The sequence below is a fragment of the Ischnura elegans genome, chromosome 10 (genome assembly GCF_921293095.1).
Source record: "Ischnura elegans chromosome 10, ioIscEleg1.1, whole genome shotgun sequence".
Lineage (NCBI taxonomy): Eukaryota > Metazoa > Arthropoda > Insecta > Odonata > Coenagrionidae > Ischnura > Ischnura elegans.
In genome coordinates this window covers 102,991,498-103,016,877 of record NC_060255.1, presented here as the reverse complement: position 1 = coordinate 103,016,877, position 25,380 = coordinate 102,991,498, and the positions used below count along the sequence as shown (strand labels likewise).

The 25,380-nt window shown below is 38.1% G+C and overlaps 1 protein-coding gene and 1 long non-coding RNA gene across 2 annotated transcripts in view; one reads left to right on the top strand and one right to left on the bottom strand.

The window, feature by feature from the left end:
• Positions 1–25,380, bottom strand: part of LOC124166560 (coatomer subunit delta) — a 55,709-nt gene that overhangs the window by 17,970 nt on the left and 12,359 nt on the right. Inside the window, exons 7-9 of the mRNA XM_046544122.1 lie at positions 21,290–21,455; positions 20,841–20,988; positions 2,921–3,032 (exon numbers count right to left, since the gene is read on the bottom strand). Coding sequence (XP_046400078.1) covers positions 2,921–3,032; positions 20,841–20,988; positions 21,290–21,455 — 426 coding nt within the window. The remainder of the gene's footprint in view (positions 1–2,920; positions 3,033–20,840; positions 20,989–21,289; positions 21,456–25,380) is intronic.
• Positions 12,078–14,071, top strand: LOC124166561. The gene is made up of 3 exons (XR_006866453.1): positions 12,078–12,127; positions 12,396–12,624; positions 12,905–14,071. It is a non-coding gene; the product is annotated as an uncharacterized LOC124166561 (long non-coding RNA).

Below are 25,380 nucleotides of genomic sequence, written 5' to 3'. Positions count from 1 at the left end.
TTTCCATTGGCTCCACCCCTTGAAAGCAATCATTTGCTCATCAATGGAATTTGATTCCCACTCTTCTGGAGGTGTTTGTTGCATGCTGGAACACATAGTATTCATAAGTGGCCTCAGTTAATACAATTGGTCATGTTTAGGATGATTCTTGGGCTTTTGATGGTTGTTTTTCGCAAATTGTAAATACCTCATCAAAACAGAAAGTGATTGTGACTCATAACATCCACCATAGGAGTTTGTTATAAAAATAAACTTAGTTTTGTTTGCCCAGTACATTCTAATGGGTGACATTTTTATTATTACCATTAGTAGGATAGAGTAGGGTTAGATGGACTTAGAGAAGGCTTTTGACAGCGTGGATTGGAGCACAATGCTTGGAATCCTTATGATGATATTCCCGCAGAGCTAATTAAAAATGCATGAGAGATAACGTTGAACCACCTGTACAAAATCATTACTGAAAAGTGCTCGACAGGTGAGATACCAAAGGACTTCGAGAGGAACATTATAATCCCTATTCCTAAGGAGAAAAGAGCAGAGAACTGCAAAGATTTAAGGAACATAAGCCTAACCACACATGCATCGAAGATACTGACAAGGATCATCTATAGAAGAATAGAACGAAGAGCAGAAGAGTTCTTGGATGAGGACCAATTTGGATTCAGAAAAAACAAAGGCACAAGGGAAGCAATATTGGCCCTTAGACTGCTCATAGAGAAGAGAATGGAAAAGAGCAAGTTGTGTTCGTGGACTTAGAGAAGGCTTTTGACAACGTGGATTGGAGCACAATGCTTGGAATCCTAAAAGAAATTGGGGTTCTTTACAGTGACAGAAGAATCATCCACAGTTTATACAAAAATAAAGTAGCGGTGATAAAATCAGGTCCCAGCTGTGAAGAATCAAGAATTAGGAAAGGAGTGAGACAAGGCTGTACATTGTCACTCGTAATTTTCAACGTTTACATTGAAAAAGCCATTAATGAAATCAAAGAAAAGGCATTGGGAGTGAATATCCATGGAGAAAAAATTAGCATGCTAAGATTTGCCAATGACATAGCCGTTATAGCAGAAACAGAGAAAGATTTGAAAAATATTCTGGTTAATATGGGTAGGGTAATGGATAAATATCAACTGAAAATAAGCACAAAGAAAACCAAGATCTTAGTATGCAGCAGAAGAGAAGAAGTCAAGACTAACATTAAAATAGGGAAGCAAAAACTGATAGAGGTGGATGAATTCTGTTATTTGGGAAGCAAGATAACTAGTGATGGGAGAAGCAAGAAAGAAATCATCAACAGAATAGCCCAGGCAAAGAGAGCATTCCACCAAAAGAAAGACCTGATTACAGCGGGAAACTTAAATATGGCAGTAAAGAAACAATTTATAAAAACCTACATTTGGAGTATGCTCCTATACAGAAGTGAGGCATGGACAATGGCCGCAGCGGAGAAAGCAAGGATAGAGGCCTTCGAAATGTGGTGCTACAGAAGAATGATGAAGATCAAATGGATCGACCGAGTTAGTAACGAAGAAGTCCTTAGAAGAGTAGGAGAGAGGAGAAGCCTCATGAAAACCTTAACAAGAAGACGGAACAACCTTATAGGCCACATCTTGAGACATGATGTCCTGATGAAGACAAATTTTGAGGGACAAGTGGAAGGCAAGAACGGAAAAGGAAGACTTTGAACAAAATATAAGGAACAAGTAAAAAAGGATGTGAAAGAGAAGAAATATGTAGGTGTGAAAAGATTAGCTGATAGGAGAACTGAGTGGAGAGCTGCGTCAAACCAATCCTAGGATTGCTGACCAGTGATGATGATGATGATGAGGATAATACTAATGTGCTACTCCATTTCCTCCAGAGATGAGTTAAGTGCCACACTATCGTTTTGGTGATCGACAGTAAAGGGATGACTCTTCATTCATAATGGTGAAAATCTCTTTGGACCAGTAGAACAAAAAGTAGTCATGAGGCGCATACAGTACCTGTGTAGGTGGTAATAAACTACTCTTACAAGCAGAGTCTTCCAATGCAAAATCACATTTTTTGGAATGTGTATTCTTTCTTCCCTTTCATCACCTCAAGTGATGTCGATAGGGTTGTTTCTGTACTCTGATATGTTGTCATAATTGTGTTCATCTAGGATGTCAGCGATATTGTCCTCCTATCCAGACGTCTGCACTTCACGTTTGCTATATATAACTACGTATTAAGAATACGCCAACAGAATCACCACATTGCTATTCATTGCCAGATTGCCTTCATGTACCAGATTTACCCATCGTTCCTTGAAGACCCGTTTGAATTTGAATTTGAAGCAACACGAATTTCGAATCAAATTTAGAGCTAAAAGAAACCATGTAATCAGCATGTGTTTTATGAGATTATTGAATTTAAGAATATATTTTAATAATTTATATAATAAAACATGATTTAACGATAGTTAACAAAAAAACATCTTTATAACTACCAGGATGTCAGCAAAAATTTTTAACCGTTCAGCATACCTCATTTCATTCTCCCCTACCGAAGCGATATTATCAGCAATTATCATCTTATCCCGTAAATATTAACTCCGAAGATACAGCTTTCAAGCAGGATTGAATATGCCTAAATAACATGCATTCCCTAAGAATTTCACGACCTTAAAATATATGTTGCTTAGAAGCAACACTGGGCGCTTAGGGTTAAATGCATCTGATGAAATCTTCAACGAAGACATTTTCTCCACAGCAGTGCATTAGAGAAGACCATTCAAGGCTAGCAGCAAAATAAGAGTAATTAATGAACAATGTAAGTTGAGGGAAACTTAAATGGCTGATTTTATACCAGATTGATATTTATGCATATTCAGCTTATTGAGCATTTGTTGACATTGGTTTGCCCACAGGTAATAACTCAAACCAAGAGACATACTTACGGCAATGGAATGGTTATGCACACATCATTCAGCTCCATGTGCTCATGCTCCAATTCATACTCAATATTCACATCGCAGCCACCTTGTCCATTATCCGATGGCCAACAATTTACTAGAAAAGAGAGAATTGAAAAATAAAACACCGATTACATTCACATTACATTTTTTTAAACTTTCTGCAATTACAGATCACAAAAGCCTCCACAATTTGAAGTGATCCCATTAAAATAAGCATTATCTAGTCATGCATTGAAGCAAAGCATGGCAACAAAGCATAGCGTAGATTGGAAGCTCAACTTTCAATTAACTATAGTCAACGGCAAGGAAGATGGACATGTCTATCCAAGTCACCAAACATCATCCTGAGTCCTCCACGGTCAATAGCATAATCAATCAAAGCTATGATTAGTGGAAAAATTCCTCAGTTTGTCTACTTAAAAATCAACCTTGTTATGCCAAATCAATTGTTCTGAACTAAGCAAACATAGGGATGCACAAGTACTCGAAAAATTCAACACGAGTTGAGAAGTTGGTGCTTGACACGAGTGCTTCCAAGAACCATTACCAACGTCGAGTGGAGTCGTTTCGGTGAGAGAGCTGTCGAGGCCAGTAATTTCAGAGACCTGCCAAAAGGGGGAAGCTTTCCTCAAGCTCATGGAAGAATATCATTTGTTAAGTCAGTCAAGTGTTCTATTGCCTTGGCCTGAGATTTTCACCTTGCTTTATACACGCCAGTCAACTACTATGGCAGGCGACGTGGGCGCTGAATACCTTTCGTCAGCAGCATTGGCCAACCCTCTTCCGACCAGGTGGTGTATTCGAGGTGCACCGCTGCATGGCTCATGCTTATACTTTCTTAAGCGACACTTCTATGTCCTGCCCTACTTTTTTTACTCAAACCCTGAGAGAATGCAAAAAAATTGTTTAAGATTTCTGAGAAAAAATATGTATCCTTAACCCATTAATACCCAGCGTTGCGTAAACGCAACATTATTGAATCCTATTTCTCAGAACAAGTTTCTGCTTCAGAATAATTTTTTCTTCGATTTACTGACTTTTTAAAGTATGTCTAGTTCTAACTCTGTCATTTTCACCAACATTTTCATTCATATTATTGTATTTTTATGACTGATGGGGTTTGGCATAAAAATCTATTCGTACATACGAGACACCCCATGAAAAGTGACATACCCCAGCATGTCCGTCAAGGCAGAATGGGGCATTTTCTCCAAAGGAATACTGATAACTCCCAGCGAAGATTTCGAGTGTACAAATGAAGATAAAAAATAAAAGATGTAACTTGAGTTTTAAAAATTACTTCTTTGCATTTATTTACCGGAGTTTTCCCAGCGTTGCGTATACGCAGCATTATGAAAATCATATAATATGATGAAAATATTTTTATTCCAAAAATCCATCTCAATTAGGCCAAAATGAATTGGAAAATGCGAAACAGCCGAAGTGAAAAGCCCCAAAGAATACAGTCAATGGGAATAATGGGTTAAGGTTTTAGTGGACAACGCCGGTTTTAGCGGTCAAGCACCTCGTCGCACGTGACGTTAATGCTGTTTTAAATATTGTTAATTGTTTGCTGATAGCGCAGTTGCAATTTAATTTAATGATATACTGATAAAATGTCTTTCATTGTATAGAAATAATTCTATTGCGATAAGGAGAACCAAAATATGCCGTGTGCGTGCACTGAGACATGAAATCATCGCAAGGAAGAGCTAAATACACCTCACCATACTGAAGCATTTTCGGGTGAAACACAAGTCGGCATGCGATGAGAAAGTGACAAAATTCAGGGGAAACGTGCGTTAGGAAAATTTTAATTCAGTCGATGGCAGTGGTGTAGCCAGGAATTCAGTTAGGGGGGGTCCAAAATCAGGGGGAAAATAAAAAAAAAAAACAGGGTACAAAGCAGAGGGTTTCAAACTAATTTTAGCACCCTTTACAATTTAAAAAACTTCATTTTTTAAAGAAATCTGTTGTAAATTCATGATTTTTCAGTGCTGGCGACTCAAATCACCACTAGCGGCGCTAGCGTCGGTGATGTAATTTTTCAAAATGGCGGACACATTGGTGATAAAGTATGTTAATAGATTAGATCGCACGAGCGTTATATGGCTATTTTGCTCCATTATTTGTTATATTTTTCCTTAATATTTATCGAGTTCATAAGTATCGTATTTGCACGTCAAAGTACAAAGGATTTTCCGTGAGTAGTGCACTTTTTCATTCAATATATATCGTTTTTTGAACCACTCTCCATGACATTGATGCACATTTATCTATTCCGTTGGTTCATTATTAACTTCATTTTAGAACTCTATCGTAATGTTTCAACTTGTGAAGCGTCTTGGAAAACACTAACGAGGCGATGATCTCACTGAGGAAAACGACGATGAGGAGAAATTAAGTGTTTCTCAATGTTATCCGGTGGCCTTATCGAACCCTGAAATAGGAACTCCGATCCATTACATTCCCTTCAGATTCCTTTTTTGAAACAGTTTTCTCCATAAAACTTCCTCTTATTATACCCATGTTTGAACTGTGCTTTTAATGTCCTCATTTACCTCTACTTCAATGGCTTTGTATTGATGCAACTGCATGCTAACTGAAACTTAATTCATAAGCATTTTATCATTACTCTTCCTAAGAAACCACTTGTTTGATGATTAGGCCCATAATTGAACTGTGATTTTAATATCCTCACCGTTGTTGACTTAAATGGCTTTGAATTTATGAACGAGCTGGATAACTGAAGTATTTTATATTGACTTTGAAGCCTTTTATGTTATCCACCTGCCACTTTTCTATGTAGTGTACCACAAATGTTTTTTCTTGCCCCCAAAGTTTACGTCCCTGATCTGATTGTGAATAGGAAACCCATCACTTAATTCTTCCTTAAGAGCCAACACTCATTTAATCTTCATAACCTTGGTACTCTCCACCAACCTCTTCCTTGTATCCTGTTTTTAAAATGTCCAAAAAGTATAGTAAAAAAATGAATTCACGTAAAATTTTCTTCAATTTTGCTTAATGCCATCCTAATTTTCTGCGGTATTGCTAGTACCTTAGTTCATGGAATCTATTTTACCTGGTCACTTGTTAGCTAATCTTGATGAATAATGGGAGACAGAGTCGAGGAGATTGACAGAAAGTAGTTAGTGGGCTGTAATGATGAAAAGTGGAGTGGAGTGGAGTGGTGAAAAAAGTAGTTGTTAATGTAGGTACTTGTAAACAAAGTGTTGCAGTGTGGAGAAGATTTAAGTCCAATTCAGTAATTGTCAGTGTATCATAGATGAAAAGAAAAACTTTGTTGTTATGCATTAATGTTAAAATAAGTTGTGTTCACAAAGTTGATCCTGAGTCAATATAGGTCATTGTCTGCATTTTGCACCTTTACTTTATATAATCTATCCACTCCACCATCACTTGATAAGAGTCCAGTCACACTGAGTGACAGCCATCGAAGGGTATTTGTAAATTAAACTCAATAATTCTGGCCTCGTTGTGGTGGGACAAAGGCCTCACTTTGCAAGCTGAAGGTCATGGGTTCAAGAACTGCCTGAGATAGTTTTCCTCTCCAGTGCATTGTGGTTGTGGTTGGTGGTTGTGATGGTACATAATTAATTTTTTAAATACCTAATGTAGGGTCCAAATAGGCTTTTTAGGGGTGCCATTAAGTTTTATAATTAGGATTGTATTATCAGTTCAGTTGGGGTTTGTTGCATTATAATTTACCAATTTCAGCACATCAATTTAAAAAAGTGAAGCAGTTGTAGGAATTAGGGATAAGGATTGCCCACCAATAATCAGAAAATTCCGTACTTCTCAGACATCTCTGTAACTGTAAACTCTCCCTAAATATTTTATTGCCATCCCCACTTGCAACTTGTATTCACCACCAATGATAGGAAGCATCAAGTCAAAATTGCTTAGTCAACATATGAGAGTAGAATCGTTTGCATTGAGTCTATTTTGAGTAATTTGTAGGGAAAGGGGCCAGTGAGTAGGAAGAAAGAAAGAATTAAGTGGGCTGGAATGGTTACTCACAAGTACAGCAGCTGCATGATACCATTAGGTCAGGTCTGTACTTAAGCATGTCAACCGGATGTTTAGTTCATAATGACTGGAGAAAGACCAAAAAATATGTAGGTGGAGAGGTGAAATGAGTGGATGGAGTGACGAAGGAGACGGTGCAATTGGAAGAAATGATTGCGTTGGCTTACTCAGCCACCATATCCATGTTGGACTTCCACCTTATTTAACCTCTCCAATCCACCTTCCTCTTCATTGGAGACTTATAGATAAGCACTTCTCATCAAAAAGACATAAATAATGTTAAGGCATCTAGCTGGCCTTATAAGAATGGACCTGACTTCAAGTCATCATTTGGGATTATGTTAATCAACACACAACTATCAGTAGAGTGTCTACAGAACAACTATCATAGAGGTATATGAGTACCTATTGATACTGAGAAGCTTCTTCTAGGTAAAAGGAGCAAGGAAATAGGAGCATATATAAGAAGCATAGTGAACCAAATGGTACCTACATGACGTATGGCTACAATAAGGTACATTATTATCACCAAAGGTAGTGGTTTATTATTTTGCTCACACAGTGGGGGGAGTAACAAATAGAAAATATTTTAACTAGGTACTTTTATAAATGATTTCTACTTCAAATATCATATACTCTGAGGAGTTAAAAAGAATACAATATGAATGCCCTAAAGGAGGGTTAACTATTAATATCACTTGGTTTTTTGGTGGGAAGCTAGTTCTGCAGAACTGAGATTAAAAATGGAGGAACGTTTGCATGAGTTAGCAATGGTTTTTTTCAATAAATTAGCTGTAAAAATGTGATTCCCATGCACAATGTTTTTGAATTTTCAATTGTTAAGTTTATTTCTTTATACATTGTTGTCATCTGTATGTATCGTACTCCAGATGGGGATATTAACCTTGATGTAGATAATTTAATGATCCTGCTTGATAAAAGCCTGAAAACTATAAGGAATCTTTGATTTTATGAGGTGAAGTTAACACTTCTCAAACAAAGAATTTTATTAAGTAAGGAAAGTTTTTAATCTAATGAACTGTTTCAACTTATTTCACTGCACTACGTCTCCAATTAGGATATCAAAATACAATGAATGTGTTTTGGATCGTGATCCTCTCTCTTCACCTTAGCGCCAACAGGAACTATACCCTCGCCTAGCTTTGAGGACACATTCTCCCTAATTAATATTTCTTGAGGAAAAAATTCCACCAAAAAACGCGTCCAGGACGCCGAAAGACAGTCACCTTGCCGTTCATTTTATTCTTGAATGAAATTTAGGATATAAATGAAAGTGTACGACAACAGAAAAAGAAAGAAGAAGGAATGAAAGAAATGAAACTATAAATGCTCGAAACTTATTAAGAGGTTATTACAGTTAATTCCCGAGACGAAATAATGGAAAAGACTGGAAGCAAAGTTCGAATACATGAGAGGCTGAGCTGTGAGAAAAGAAAATTCAGTTACATTACAGTTAAGAGTTACATGAAATATACAGTTTTGGAAGTATCACAGACATGCGAGACAATTAGCGAAAGATCTACAGTGGAACCTCGTTAAAGAGAGTACGGGCTATAGCGACACCCCCGCTATTACGAGAGATAGCCGATGCACCGTCAATTGACCCTATAATAAGCGTGTTTAAAAATTCGTTTTTACGAGACCCTTTCGGTGTTGGCTCTCGCCATAGCGAGGGTTTCACCGCCGGAAGACTTTCATGAAGACTCCTTAACCTCTATAATTGCTAGCGATCTGTTAGAAATGAAGTTAATGGAGTGCTCAGTCTCAAATTTATGTGGTAAACTCTCGTTCGATAAATATAATGATGACGAAACAATGCTTTGCATGATTTTTATTCAGTGCGGCGCTTATAAATTGTTTGAATAGTTAGTCATTATTTGAGTGAGGAAATTTAGTGATGCAAAAAAACATCGCCTTTCATCTGGATTTATGCTTACGTTTACTGGATAGATGTTTATCTGTCGCCGCACCACTCCTGTTCCTGTATATCTGTTCGCAACACGTATATTGGCTATTATTTGCTCCACCTCCGGTAAAGCGACAATTCGCTATAGCGAGTGTTTATTAGTGCACCGTGGGGTGTCGTTATATCAAGGTGTCACTGTATTAAAGAGGGATGATTGTCAGGCAAGAAGCCAACAGGCGTCAGGGATTACTGTAAGCCACAACGCAGCCTATATTCGGCATATGAGTTACACGTAAACAGTTCACTCTATCACCATCGCGCTGCTTACATTTTTCGCCGGTAGTTGGCGTCTTCCAGGCTGGAATCGCGAATATATTGTTTCCTTTTATGAAGGAAAGTGATTATGTTTCTATATTTTGAAGGGACCGGGCCCCCTGGACTTCCTCTCGCTACGCGACCAGTCAGTTGGTCAGTGGTTCATCCGAAGACTTTTCCTATTTTCATTTCCAAAGCAAAGCGTAACAGTTTAGGTCCTGAGCATGTAAAGATGTTTTTAAAAAACAACTTGAATGCCTACAATAATGATTTTTAATTAACAAAACTATTAAAATGAGTATGAAAATCTAAAGAGCATTCCTTTAATTGTATGTACCCATAATAAACTTGAATAATTACTTCGTTTAGAAGCAGGAATTTGAAAATGTATTTGTATCCGAAAATATCCAATTGGAAAAATCCGGGTCCGAAAATCAAGGATCCGATCCAAATCTGGATCCGAAAAAAATCCTGGATCCGTCCATCCCTAATCCATTTTATTGATAATATCAAAACTATAAAATGAACTGCTCCTCAGTTATGGCAAAAAATAAGCGAAGTAGAATCTCAGATTTAAAAAAAATAAATGTTTAGAAGTAGCTATAATTAGTCTCTTTTAAAAGTGTTTAAATTAATACTGAATTTGTGAATAGGCATTAAGCTAATGCATTGTATTTTTTGTTTGGGATTATTTTAATTTTTGGGTTGTATTTTTTGTTTTGTTACTGAATAAATGGCTCGTGAAAATTGAAAAGATTGCCCATTAGATCACCAAATTCATCATATGCCTGGTGTGCATTTTTTTGCACACCTGCTATTGGTCAGCTCCTGGTACTGTAATGTTTTTAAGATAATTGTTAGGATAAAAGTTTTTCTTTATTCTTAAAATATCCACAAATTCCTTATCAATTTAATTTTACACACCATTTTTTGCAGTTTTCTGAAAAGTTTCTTCCAAACTTCTTTGGGAAAAGCACATTGAATACATGAGAAATGTTTATTGTCGCATATGACTTCTTTTAATTACTCAAAATTATATTTCATAATTATTGAAAGCTGTTCCAATCATAGCATGCGCTCTACCACCTCAAAAAATGGCTGGTCCTCATTTAGTGTTTTTTTGGCATTTAGTGTTTTAAGGGGGTTGGTCGCGCCGCCTGAATACACCCCTGCAGAGGCTATCTGTTATTGTCTTCATCCAAACAGAAAAACAGACTATACCGCCGATTTTTGATAAAATATTTGAAAAAGGTGAACCTGTGCTTCTGTCTAACGAATACTTTGTACATGGCTTACAATTATATCAATTAAATGTTAAACTTGATCAATATTAGGGTTTTATGAACAGATATCTTGGCATCCCATGAACCGATTAGGTTTTTTTGTTCGACAAATTCAATCTATTACCCTTTATATACCATAAGAAAGTACCATCATGTACTCAGTTACTGACGAAAAGCTACAAATTCAATAATCATGAGGCCATGCACGGCATTTTTCGTTCTACGCTCGATAAGAATCTTGACTAGCCTTTCTCTCCCGTGTCTTTCCCCTCCACTCCCCATTCCACCTTATTCTCTCGCCTCCCAAGACAGAGCGCCCGAAGGCTGGGAGGTGGGGGAAAACCTCTCTCCCCAGGTATCAAGTATCGTCTGCGCCCACTGAACGTCAGCCTTTCACCAGCCTTCGCAAACATTATTAGCTTTGTATTTTGTTTCTCAAGCCAAGGGGGCCGTGTGCAACAGTCGGCGGAATCACTGGAACACTTTTTCAGAGGCGGGTCGCTTTTAGTTTTGCGGTGAGAGCTATCGAGGAACAGTGTTCGTGCCCGTGATCTCCAGCGTGTGGGAAGGACGGTAATATGGAGGAATGTAAGAAGCATTACAGAAAAACAAGATATCGTAGAGGATACCTGAAAAAGAAAAGTCTACAATGTGCAGAATCTTACTCGGAGGAAAACATCGAAGCAAGGTACGTATCCAGTGTTATGTGTTCTTCTGATATGTACATTGCGTACGATGAAATGTCAAATCTCAACATGGATAGAATATATTCTTGAAATTGTTAATATCTTTACCTAAATTTTAGGTCACCAGCACGATATGTATTGGGCAAGGCTACTCTCAAATGGCAGAAATGAGTGCCGTACTTGATATGCCATGTATGTCCAACTCAACGTACCAAAAGACTCAACAAATAATTTCATCCGCAGTCCATGATGTTGCATGGGACTTGATGAAAAAGGCCCCGGAGCAAGAGGCAGAGCTTGCTATTCAGGCTGGAGAGATTGATAAAAATGGTGTCCCGCTAATTACAGTAGTAGCAGATGGTTCATGGCAGTGGCGGATACAGAAAACACTCAAGGGGGGGGCGCAAAAGATATATTGAGTTTTAGTTTTAAGGTTTTCGCAGCGATTAGATGCACTATTATAATCCATATTCGGGTGTACGTATGTGTGCTTAATATTTGTTTCAACGTTTCATTCCACTTACTGGGAACGTCGTCAGGAGAAAGTAAATGATGAGTAAGTTCTCCTGACGACGTTCCCAGTAAGTGGAATGAAACGTTGAGACAAATATTAAGCACACATACGTACACCCGAAAATGGATTATAATAGTGCATATATTGAGTTGCTTTTACTTTTATCATGATAAAAATAATCAAGTCACAGGTAGAGTAAAATAAAATTTTAATTAAAGTAATTATACACATATTTAAGACAATGCCATCTTATGATATAAAAAAGTCACAATTGTGGTTCTGCAATGTTTGGCAATACGGCCGGACCCGCAAGGGAGGGGCGCGCGCCCCCTGCGCCCCCCATCTGTATCCGCCACTGGTTCATGGGGGAGAAGATCCTACAAGACCAACTATAATTCCTTGTCTGGCGTGGTTAGTAAAACGCTATACCATCATTTAATTATTTTCATGTATATTCATTTAAAAACACGCAGACTTTTACTCCTATGCATTGTTAAACTGTTTAGAGTATCGGGAACTTTATTAGAAAATATATAATTGACAAAGTATATATTAGTGCAAAATTATAGTTGAACGGCAGGAAGAGTTTTTATGATGCCCCAAGTGACTAGTTTAAGCTTTAAAATGCAGTGGCATATCACGGTAGAGTGAAAATATATATATTTTTTAACTTTTCCAGGCATGCATTGTTGGTTACAGGACAAAGAAAGTATTATTCATTGGTGTAAGGAACAAATATTGTTCTATATGTGCCAAGGCAGCCTCCAGTGGCAGGAGCAACCAGCCAAAAGAGCACCTTTGTTTCAAAAACTGGGCATCGTCATCTACGGCAATGGAGTCAGATATTATAGTGGAGGGATTTAAAAAAAGCATCGAGATGCATAATTTGAAGTACCACCGACTCATAGGTAATAATAATCCCTATTTCAATTTGACAAATAACGAGTTATGCCTTATAAGCGGCGTTATTGCATTTTTAATCAAGCATTGAATCCACGAGCTCTACCTATATGCTTCGTATCCATTTCGCTTACTTTTTATTTCCCAAAGATTCCTATGCCCATTTTATTAATGATCATGGTTTTTCATTCCTTTATTTTTGTTTTCCTTCCCGAATTTGTACTTATGTTTTTATAAATTACTAGCTCTTCTTCCTTATCCCTAAATTAATTGGTATTTTCCTTTCAGGCGATGGAGACAGCAGCATTACGAAGAAGTTAGCAATCAATCTTCCTTATGGAATTGATTTCCCGGTTCAGAAAATTGAATGTGTAAATCATTTGCTGAGAAACTACTGCAATAGGATTCGTGATATCATAAAAAAGACCAAAAATGAATTTGGGCGTATATCACCATTACTACGGAAGAGAGTAGGCGATAGGTTAATGCGCCTAAGGACCGCTGTAACTTCAGCTATTTTTTTTCGTTCCAATGAAAAATCACCAGAATCAGTAAAAAAACTTGGAAAAAGATTTAAAAAATGGCCCATGCCATGTTTTTGGCGACCATTCCGGATGCGCAGAATACTTCTGCAAGGGTGCAAAGGAAGGGGAAATGAACTTAGTTCCCGAGCTGAAGGAAAAAAGAATTTGGGATGAATTAATGGCAGCAAATACCCTCCTCGTTCGCCATTCTCCTAGCCTTATTATGAACGTAACAAATAATTATGCAGAAACTTACAACGCCTATGTGGCAAAGTACATAGGAGGAAAAAGGGTCAATTTCGCCCTAAGAGGAGCATATCAGTTACGGTGTGAGGTTGCGGCTACGGCTTGCAACGTTGGGCCTAATATTCATTCCGTGATACACAAGAAAATTACGGATAAGAGTCCGGGTTATTTTACAAAAAGATTTGAAAAGATGCATTTTCCTGATCTGGAGCCCTCACGGAATGCTTTTTGAGAAAATTAATAAAGATGATGCTTTCTGGACTCACAATATGGAAGAAAAATTGAAAGATTTCTACATGGACCACCTACTTAGAGAAATAATACATCGTAGGTATCCTAAAAGATTAATGATTAAGTAATGTAATGATGTACGAGCAGATTTTTATGATTTCCGCTAAATAAAAGGAGACACCATGTACTAAAATTTTCTCGTGTTTAATTACATTGCAGCTATGTATCCACATTAACAACCCCAATAGAATTTCATGTGCTTTGATGTAACTCAATCCAGTGATTTCCCCATTTCAGTATGCTATAAGCAATAAAAGATTGATTTAACGGAGTTAGCGTAATTTTTTTCAATGCATCTTCATAGTACTAAACAAAAAATGGCTCGGGGACCTATATTCAATTGGCTGTAAATGAGAAAAAGAGAAAATGTTTCTAAGTGAGCTATTCCCGTTACTGCAGCACATTATAATCTTCTATACATCTTACACAGCACAGACTATAGTCTTCAAGTGCTGTAAAAACGCAGCCAAATACATATCGTCTTCAATCATTTTAGAGTTTCAACTTTAGGAATGATTCAATACGTAAAGGTACGGCGAAAGCGACGGTCTTCTTATTAAAACGCCTTACTTCTTTAAATATGGTCAAAAATACGTCGTGTTTGGACTCATTCTTTTTTAGATTTTGTGCATTTATTTGATCTTCTACATTTATTGAGGTACAACAATAACTGCGATAAGTTATTGTTTATCGCCCTAATGCCCACTAGGTGACTCATATTAGCAGCCTGACTTTTGATAAGGGGGGACATCGAAGCGAGACTGAATGTCTTCTAGTGGGGAGTGGTGGGAGGAAATTTGATGCTCCAAAAGAAATCTAATCCTATTGCTCTCATGTTACCTCATATTTTTTTCTCATGGCGGGAGGGCCTTCTCACTGCTCCCATCCTCCAAATTCATCCTTCCCCTCCAGCTCCAAAACCCCCTTCCACTTTCGACAGAGGCGACACAAGCGGTGGCTCCTTGCGTTATAAAAACCGTTAAAAACGTAATTTCAAATCGCGGTCAACCCCCTTAACCCATTTCTTCCCAACGTTGCGTGAACTCAATGCAAACCTTGCGATTTTTTTTCTCCGTATTTGTTATTGATAAGTAGTTAATATTTTTAGCATAGGTAGTTCAATGCTTTCTAAAATGTTATGAATTTTTTCACGGAAGAAATTTAATAACTTTTGTTTTTACAATGGCCTTTTCATTTATATGTAAGTCGTTATTTTAGGTTATCTTCTAAGTTTACATATTATGTTAAATCTGAGGCACTAGATGATTATATCTCTCTGCAAATACAATGATGCATTTGTATTCTAGGCCATTGCAACAACTTGGGTGAATTTGACTAAATGGTTTTCAAATTATTTAAGAATAAAGTAAGTGTTGCGTTCCCGCAACGTTGGGAGGACCCCGGTAATCTAGGGAAACGGCGCGCCGCGGCGGTAGTCATGTAGAGCGTTTCTTTTTGGACTGAAAAATGAAAATCTTATCAAGAATATGTTACCTTTTTATGGTGAAACTTTGGTTTCAGGCAATTGTACAGTATTTTAGTCCTAAATATACATTTACATAAGTGTTGAAGGGTCTTTACTAGGATGTTTGGCAGGTGGTGAGTTTTCACCGAGTTGTGGCTGTTTGATATTTTTAACTTCACGTATCAAGCAAGATTAAATCAGCGTTTACTTGTGCTATAGTGGAAATTTACTGTGACCTAAACAAAGGATGCATAAAAACTTTGCTATAGAGTTGTCCAGAAAATATAATGATTTCTGTAGGCGTCTGCAATTTCAAGATATACAGGCATCCTAAGGTAAGAACGATCTGCTTACCACAGTTGACTAGTATGCAAAAAGCAAGTGAGTATGTGAGGGTTACCAAATAGATCGTAAATACTTATTTACGTGGTGTTGTTGACTAGGATCCAAAGGGAAGGTAGTGGGAGGGTAAAAAGCATAGTTAGGCTGGGCGGGGATATCCCGGCACCAATGGGTCTCTGTGCACAGCGGGGGTTGGCGAGTGAGCAAAATGAATGGAGAGATAAGAGGGATCACATTATCGCAGTATTTTCTGAGAAATTCATGCCCACTGGCCACTGACGATAATGAGCTGGTAAGGCTCCAAATGAGGGTGCTGGTCATTTCGAAAGAAATTTTTTGAGAACTATATGTGACTATGAATGCACAGGGATTCCAAGAAAAATATTTCTTGGTATATTGACTCAGGTAAAGGGCTTTCTGGGTATTACGGTATATAGAAGTGGCGATGTTCCGTTCCATCTGCTTTTACTTTAAGTTATATAAATCTGTGGTTGTCTGTTGAACAATCGTTCCCTCCAAATAACCTGAACTCACATTTGCAGCCTAAGTTGTTCACTATCGCCAGTGATCATAATGCGTGAAATTGTCAGAAAATATTCCAATAGCGTGGTATTTCTTCCGTTCTGATGTTTAGTGGTTATTACACCTTAGCAAAAAATATTACTGGAGTAAGGACGCGTTCCTAATGTGCGTCAAACGATGTCCCGGAAGCGTTTTGTTGAACCTAAAATGTTCTTACGCCTGACTTGTAACAGAAGTTTGGACCAGGGGGATAAGTTTTCTAAGATACATCCAATGATTTTCTCCTTTCCGCGTCATACCATCTCAGTTCGCTACCTTCTTTCTTTGTTTTCCTAGGGATATAGCTATTTATTCCCAAAGTTACGAGCAATATAAAAGTTTTCCAAGTACCCTCTACCTTTGACTTTACCATTGATTATTGAAACACGGGGAATGCATTTTTCAGATAACTCTTAAACCAATCAAAATCAGCCCTTTTAAAAATTAAAATTGCTTTCCGTTTTAAAATTTCCAACGGTATTTAGAGAAAACTTTGCAATTGCTACCTTATGGTCACTTATTCCCTCGACGGTGCTCACATTTATTACCTGATGAGGTATGTTTGTCGCTAATAAATTAAGAATACTCTCTCCTTTATTCGGTACGGATGCTATATGAAATAATGAAACTGATGTATTAACGACTCTAAAATCACTTTACCCCTTCCACCAGGAATGATACTATACGCCTCTTCAGTGTGTAAAAATGTGATGAGAACGGAAGCGAAAAGGCCATGAATGTTAAAATGCACTATAGGGTACTCCAAAATTTAAGTTATCCACTGAACTGTTGCACGCTCTCAAGCCTACCGCTAATATCAATTTGAATGACCATTCAAATAAAAGCCAATCAAACCAATATCTGAGGTAGCCCTGAAAAGGGCATTGTCAATTAGCTACGATCACAGAAGATGGAAGCATTGTCAAACACATGAGCGGCTAAAAGCCTTGTCAGCTTATTATATATTCTATTTACTTGGATAAAAGTATGTCAACGCTCTAAAAAAATCAGCGTACAATTCCCCCTTTGCATGGTGCCTACTTCTCCACACATATTCCACTAAATGTGTCTCAAAGGACTCCACGCATGCTCCACCGATCCTTCTCCTCACATCCCTCTTTATTGTAGACCACAAATTTTCTGCGCTAGCGTATGTAACCCTTATGAAGTAGGAATAATAGCTGAAATCAATCGAGTACAGCGCAGGGCAGCCAGATTTGTGATGAGTTGTTACGACAAAAAGTGCAGCGTTTCCAGTATGTTACCCGAGTTAGGATAGGAATCTTTACAGGAGCGTAGATCGAAGTATAGGCTTAACTTACTTAGGAAATTTGAAGGAGATATTTTCTCAGACGACGTGAATCACATCCTTCGTTTACCATCGTACTCTAGTAGACGTGCTCATAGAATGAAATAAAAGAAATAGACTGCAAAACAGAGAGATTTAAAATGTCATTCTTCCCTCATAACTATTAATGATATCTCAATTGATCAAAGGTTGTCTCAATTGATAAGATTAATGGCATCGCTCACTAGGATCACTCATTGCGTGTTTTTCTTCATAGTTCTAACCTTGCATGTATTTGCTCTAGGAATTACTAACCATTAGGAAGTTCTTTTTAATGAATAAGCACACATATTTTGCTAGTATGCGTAATATTTCTATGACCATGCGGTGTGCATGTGGCGGTCCTGTTGCATGCTGCATGTTGGTGATTTGTCACCCCCTGCCTAACACCCTAGAGGTGGCTCTCAGGGTATTATGTAGATGGTTATTAGATGCTTTTATTTTTCCATGCGCTTGTGGTGACCTTGGTGATTGGTCACCCCCTGCCAAACACCCTTGGCTAGCATGGAGTTTTGAGGATATACAGTAAAACTTTGATTTTACGCAGTTGGAGGGACCGAAATATGGGCACTGTGTAAAATCAAAGTGTGTAAAATCAAGAGTTGGTATTGAGGAGGAGTATAGTTTTCAGGATAGCACTTGCTCATTATTGCTCGGAAAATGAAGCCTAATAATCTTATTTACTCAAAAGCAACACCACAGATGAGGTGTTACCTTAAGAGAAACAACGTTGCATTCCTGAACAGTGTTTCCCATGGTTGAACAAAATGGTTGAAATTCCAGCATTTCTGGCACTAAGATTACTTCTGTTACCCAGGAGAAATTTCGGAATGGTGATACTAAATGGTCGCAGAGAACCTAATTTTCGAAAATATTCTCATTAAAAGCAGTTTTCAGGATATCCGTTTAACCACCTGCAGACAAACAAAGATTGGAGATTGAAGAAATGAGATACCTGAGGATTAGTTTAAAGTTTACCGGGACTAGCCGCGGTGATAACTTTTACGGGAGTCACCCGCAACTTTCGCACGATACCCGAGGATAATCATCCAAATTAACCCCATTAACAGGGAGCAAACTTTTGCTAATACATCACAAAGGCTTTACACCCTCTGGGCCTGGGTTCAAGTCCTGGCAGTAGCAGAGACTTATCAGAGTTGGCCCTATCCCTACTTGAGTCTAATGTGGAGGGCACTTCCAGTGCACCACTCTGTCCATCAGATGGGAAGTTAAGTCCTGGTCCCTTTTGAGCTTATCATTAGAACCTGGCTAATGCCAACATAGGGTTCCTATCCCCCCAGCCCTTACTTCATGGCGCTAATGATCCCAGTCGTTGGTTACCTCCAAATAGCATACCATAGATAATACGGAGCACACAGGACCCGGGATATTCGGAAATTCAGATTTTTCCGGTGCTTAGATCACTTTTTTTAAATGAGCTATTTAAATGACCGCATAACTGCCGTCATGCCGCCCGTGATGAGTAACAAATGACTAATAGTCCGGAAAAATTTTCCTTCTTTATAATTTATACGCATTAAAAAAGCATTTCCCCATGAAATTTTAGCATTAGTAGATTGACTCTACCGGGAATAGCTTCTCTGTCGGCATTCTTCCGCGAATTCAGCGCCGGGACCTTCGACTCACAAGCCGTGTGACTCAGCTTCACGTAATATTTTGCTTCCCCATTCATGATAACAACTCCGGACACTTTTTGTATTTCGATTTAATGGTACCAAGCCATTCCTGAGTTTAAAGGGACTACCTTATCACTCACGTCTTGAATTTGACTTCAATTATTACATGACGATTGACGACTCGAGTTATTATCCGAGGGCATTAACTCCCGTTCCGTTAAAACGCTTGCCACCTAGCGGAGTTCAGCTAATAGCTATTCAAGTTCCAACCATGTTTAATTTAAACCCTCTGACAACGAGATACAAGTTGAGTCGGTTCTGATAAGCGCGCAGCGCAAGCAATTTTTCCCCGCCTCCATTTGTCCCGCAGTTGTGGGATTAGCCTGGGAATGAGACAATGCATGCTGCTTTTACCATCGTGTTGAATCACCGTCGACTTACGTCCATACTAGAAGTACGACTATCTTTTTTGGATCACCTTGGAAGCCAAAATTTTGGCACGGGAGTATTTTTAACGACTCATTTCGCCGTCATATTTCGCTGGGGCGACGGAAAACATAGCGTTGGCAAAATTCTAAAAAGCCTTGCGTTGGGGATAGATATTCCGTAGCTCATAATTCTGGATATAAACAGCGTCGATCAATAAGTCGAATAATAAACGAAAGGTGATAATGTTAATATCTCCAGCGATCATGTCTTAATCAAAAGTAGTTACGCATACACGGCGATTGCCGTGTGTTTTAGGGTTCTATATCCTTCTACGGCGAATTTGAACTAAGAGCGACATTCGCGTGCGTAATGGAGCCTGAAATATTACTGAGAGGGCTCACGGGGAAGCAATAATTAGATTCGCGATGTTTTTAGTTTCACGCTCAACAGCGCGACGTCATTTCAACCGTTCCTGTATTCATTTTTGCAACTCATTGAGACGAAATAATAACCTAACTGCATATTGCTCCAGTCGGATTTTCAAAACAAGCCGAAAGACAACTGCGTAAAATCAAGATTAGCGACCTCTTAGGGGATGGGGTTATGCTGCGCAAAATCGAAAAACTGCGTAAAATCAAGAAAAGATGTAAAATCGAAGTTTCACCATTGCAATTCCCTATGCTTTCCGGCCGGACTTGAGTGCCGCTGCGTAAAAACGAGACTTGATGTAAAATCGAAGTGCGTAAAATCGAAGTTTTACTGTAGAAGAATAAATGAAGTAGTGAAGGTCAGCGAAAGCTCACACCCTGCCAAACACCTTTGAGGAACCCCGTCACCAGAATTCCTGAAACACGTGGACAAGCTAAAAATTTGGGTGGGGGAGAAAAAGGAGCTTTTCGCGTTCCCCCATCCACTCACAACATTTCGGCATTGCCAATTCAGCGGAGGCAATGGGAGTATATTTGATCACTTTTCGTAAAATCATTATTTCTCATCGTAGAACCTCGATCAAAAGACGCAATTAATCGCCCAACGGCAATGACTATGATAGGTGTAATTGTTTACCTCCGAGACCCCGAGAAAGGGTTCGAAAAAGGGTCTCCCTTCCATCCTGTATACCTGACCATTTCTTGGCCCCACAAAACTACCACTAACCGTGCCTTCCACACTAAATACCTGTCAGTACACACAATGGTATTGGTAATGGCATTAACAAGGTGCAAAATGTTTACAATTCAAATTTCTGAAATAGAGGGTTTTGAGAATGGGGGGAAAAGGAAGGCTGAGAGAGGCGAGGGGTTCTTGGTTTTCCATGGGTGGGGGAGAAAGAGTTCCTGCTTGGACACATGGGGAGGGTATGGACTGGCAAGGAATTACTCACTTGATAATGGGACAAAACTCTCGTCCTGAGTTTGGAATCTCCACTTGAGGACGCCCACTTCTGTGTTCAGGGGGAATGGCTTGGAGGGGTTCTTCAGCCCGACAAGAGATTTCATTTTAAACAACTCCTTATCCACATTTGGATGGGTCTGCAAAGAAGAGTCTCTCCTTTGATTAAAGCAATCAAGTCCCTTCATCACAATAATCCAACACAATGATACGCAAGAAAAATTGCTTAATTCCACTAGAAAGCAAACATTTCTCAGGGAAAGTAATTCATTTTTTTTCAATTTTAAATTATGAAGTTTCCAAGTTATTGAGGATTTGAATTTTGCAAAAAGGCTTGAATCTTGATCACTCATGAAATGTGTGAACGTTTTTTCATAGGCCATGACAAGAGGGATGGATGGAAGAGGAACAAAATTGGAATAATTGCAAAGGGAGCGCCACCTGCAGCTGAATGCCCCGAGTGTCCTTATTGTCCAGCTGAACTCTTATTCGACCAAATTTCTCGTTGGATATGCGAAGGGTGACCAATCCATGCAGCTCAAACGACTGCAGACCACCATCCCGGCCCACTCGCAAGTGCAACTTCTCCTCCTCCCTCAAATGGACGCTGCAACGACATCAAGGCACATGACAACCAATCAAATATCTTCTACCAAGACACACATTACAAGGATAACAGGCCAAAAAATAAAAACTGAATTTTAGGGGGCATTTCTATGGGGGAGAGAGAGGAGGGGAAGGATTGTTATCCAATGCATACATGTACAGTCACTTTGAAAAGTTTTAGGACAAAGTTTGTGGCACCACTCCGTCTCCCCGAGGAAATAAGTTACACTTACCAATTTAGTTGTCATTGGCTACACTGCGTGAATATTTTGTTGGCACGAAAAGATATACGCACTCAGAGGGAGAAATTACTCACAAATTTATCATTCTGCTTTGATTTAGGTTAGATTCAATGATTATTTCAAGTGCATTTACCACATACTTGCCCTGGTATTTGATGTTGGTTTGTACTTTACGTACTATAAGACTTTCTCCCCAAGTAGTTGTGGTGGCCTGGTGGAGTAAAAGTGCTACTTTGACGGTAATGTTTGATAAATCAAGTACCCGTCAGGGAAAATTTTGTTCGTAACATTTCTTTCAGCTCGTTTGCTCATTTTTCAATTCTTGAAAGTTTCAAATCATTTTAAATGCACCGTAACAGCTTTATATACTTTTTTAAATGGTAATGAGCCATATGAAACTTAGGAAGAACTTGCTGAAACGGCTTTATATACTTCATTTAACCTGCTAGTGCATAAAGTTAATTTTGCCAAATTGTCATTAAAAATTAATTATCCTGGCTAATAAGGTTCATTTGAACTTATTTCTGCCATTTTTAAATGCTTACAATCAATAGTTGTAATAATAATACGGCCCATCCGATATATCAGATGTCATGCACGGCACGGCAGTAGTGTGGGTTACTGTAATGCATTTCTATGAAAACTTTGCTAACATTGCTGAATTAACGAGTACAATTATAATGAGAGTGATTTGATATTTTAATACAATTATAAAACAGCATTAAAATTAGAAATATAATTTATTTTGACGCTTATACAAGATATTTGCTGAAACACTTTAGATGAAGCCCAACGTTGCATTTGCTAGAAATGAATTTTGCTCTCCCTTTACACTCTACGCTAAGTCTTTCAGCAACAATGGTGGCCAGGGATTTAGGTGATCAAATCGAACAGAATTAATGGGAACAGGGGGATGTTTTCCTTGGATGGATGATTTAGAATTTTTTTGAAGTGTAATCAAGGCAGGTGACCTTAGAAATTTCAGAAGTGACTTTTCTGTTCAGTTATTTTTCGACAAAGAAACCATGCAATTAGGAAAGCATTATCAAAAAAATAGGCTAAAATTAGCCATCACCATTTACCCTCTCTTATTCTGGACCTTTATGAAGCAATAAACTGGTCCATGTGACATTAAATAAACATCATCGAATTTCATTCTACCTATGTTAAAGAAATAATCGTAAACTTATGTAGTGATGACAGCAGTGACGATGAATGAGGACTTAGGAGTAAATATATATTAGTGAAGATGTTAGCGGACAGAAGTGCGAAAGATATTTATTGAACAAAACATTAACTTTTGTCTTAGCAGGCGGGCAAATATTTAGCATTTCTTTTTAAAATTCTTGTGATAATTCATTTAGTTTTCATTCATGACGACAGTTCCTTCTCATTTTAGGTGACATTTAAAAAAATGACAACATGCTGATTGTAGACGTTTTCATTTAAATGCAGTTACAGTGGAACTTGGTTAGTACGTTCCTCCTTAGTACGTTTTCCTCCTTAGTACGGCGATTTCCCTCGGTCCCGGTACCATCCGAACAAAATACAGGTAAAAGAATTTGGTTAGTACGTTTGAAAAAATTGCGCTTTCCTGGTTAGTACGCTCAATTGCTTGCCGTGACGCAACCCGCAATTCGTTCTCTAGTATCTTCTTAAGGGTCGCAAACGTCTGAATTCATGATTTAATTTATTATCATTAGTCATTAACATTCTTCCATTCATTCCACATCTCTTTCTTCTACCGTAATTTATCCAAATGCATTTCTGAATTCTTGTGACGTGATGAAAAATAAAATGCGGCCATTTTTCGGGAATGTCTGACTATGAAAAACTACAACCAATAAGAAGCCCCAATTTTCCCCACCCCGAGCTCCTCACCTTCTGTTGTCTTTGGAGCGCTTGGGAGTGCCCACTGCTGCACACAAAGTTCGTGAGTGGGCAATTGTTGCTATTGCACGAGTTATCATGATGAAGAAATGAGTCAGACAATTTCCACATTATCTAAAGCAGTACTGTTCCATAAACTCGACGTCGTGCGTATTTACTTGACTACTGTTGCGGGAGCAGACGATCCTCAGGATCTCCACGCGAAGCTTAGCTTAAAAATAATTGATCTCGGAACGAAAGCAGACGACATTAGACAAATTTTGAAAGTAAATTTCAACTGTTTAATATAAAATTTTCTTGTAATTACGTCGTAATCTAATAATCTTGCGTGTCATCAGTCGATATATCGATCGATTTTACAATCGAAATGGTATCATTCCAGAAGCGAATGTCTACGGCTGTTGCCGTAATTTGAAAGTCAATATAATTTTGCCCAATTTTTATGATGTTTAAAAAACCAGTTGACTTACTCCGGGTTGTTGTTATATTCTCCGAGTACGCTGTGAGAAAGAAAAATGACTTGTCTTCGCTTGTCTGAGCTTCACTCGTCCTCGTTCTGTAAATATATATAGGATAAATCACGGGAGATAGACGCCGTAATCATGAAATCGTCTCCGGGATGTCCATGAAAAATTGCGATTTTTATTCACATGGTATTGTTTTTCATGGTAGCGCTCATTTTCTTTTCTTTCTTGATTTTAAATGTGAAAAGAGTTCAGGAAGGCGATCCTATGAGAACTACCGATAGTAATTGTAATTATGACGACTTTTTCACTGATTGCAATAACCCCGACTGCTATTATTTACTTTCCTCGTTAGTACGTTTTCCTGGTTAGAACGTTCATTTTTCGTGGTCCCTTCAGAAACGTACTAACCAAGTTCCACTGTATTTTATTTCAATTCAGGGTCATTCCATGTCAGTTCATCCAGGCATGACACCCACCGACTCGGATTTTGATGAAACTTGCCAATTTTCATCCTTCCATGCTGGAATGAAACAGTGTAAAATATTTCTTGGCTATCTCTAATAGTTTTTTTTTCACGACCATTTGAAGTTTGGGTGAAACTGCAGTTTTTCAATGAATGCTGTCTCCAGAGGCACTTGCGCCTCCAGAGGGAAATAATTTGTCTCAGCCATAGTTTTCATCCGATTCTTATGAAAATTTGCAGGTTTACTATAGAAGTCATGAGGATTCCAAAATCTTATTGAAAAATATCCTAAGGAATATTGGAAATTCTCTAAACTCGTATGTTTCATAAGATTGTAGAATATTTTGCGTCAAAAACATGGTTCTATAAAACATCAAATTTTGACGTGAGGCAATATCTGAATCAAGCTAAATTATTTTTTCTAATATTCCTTAAGGTATGACCCACCACCTGTAAAAATAAAATTCATGGCTTTTTGCTTGCTTTGTTGTTAAAAAAAATTTAATGCAAAAAAAATCCCTATTCACGACTCTGGTCATCAGTGTTGGGTCCTCCTTCAAGTGTGATGAAATGCTTGTGTTAACTGTTTTCTATATCTAAGAAAATATTTACAACATATATCTAGTGCATAATACATCCAAAAATTAAAACATTTTTTTATGTGCAGGTTGTTTTTCTCCCGATAAGAAAAATATATTTTTGAAATAGAATATTTTAAGGAATTCATAGCTCTTACCCATCATTGCTGGGGATAACTTAATTGTTGCTATATAAAACACATCAAAATACAGGATGCATGTCAATGCAAGTCACCTTTCTCCATTTTGTATTGACAAAAAACTTCACGAATGTTTTTTACCTCAT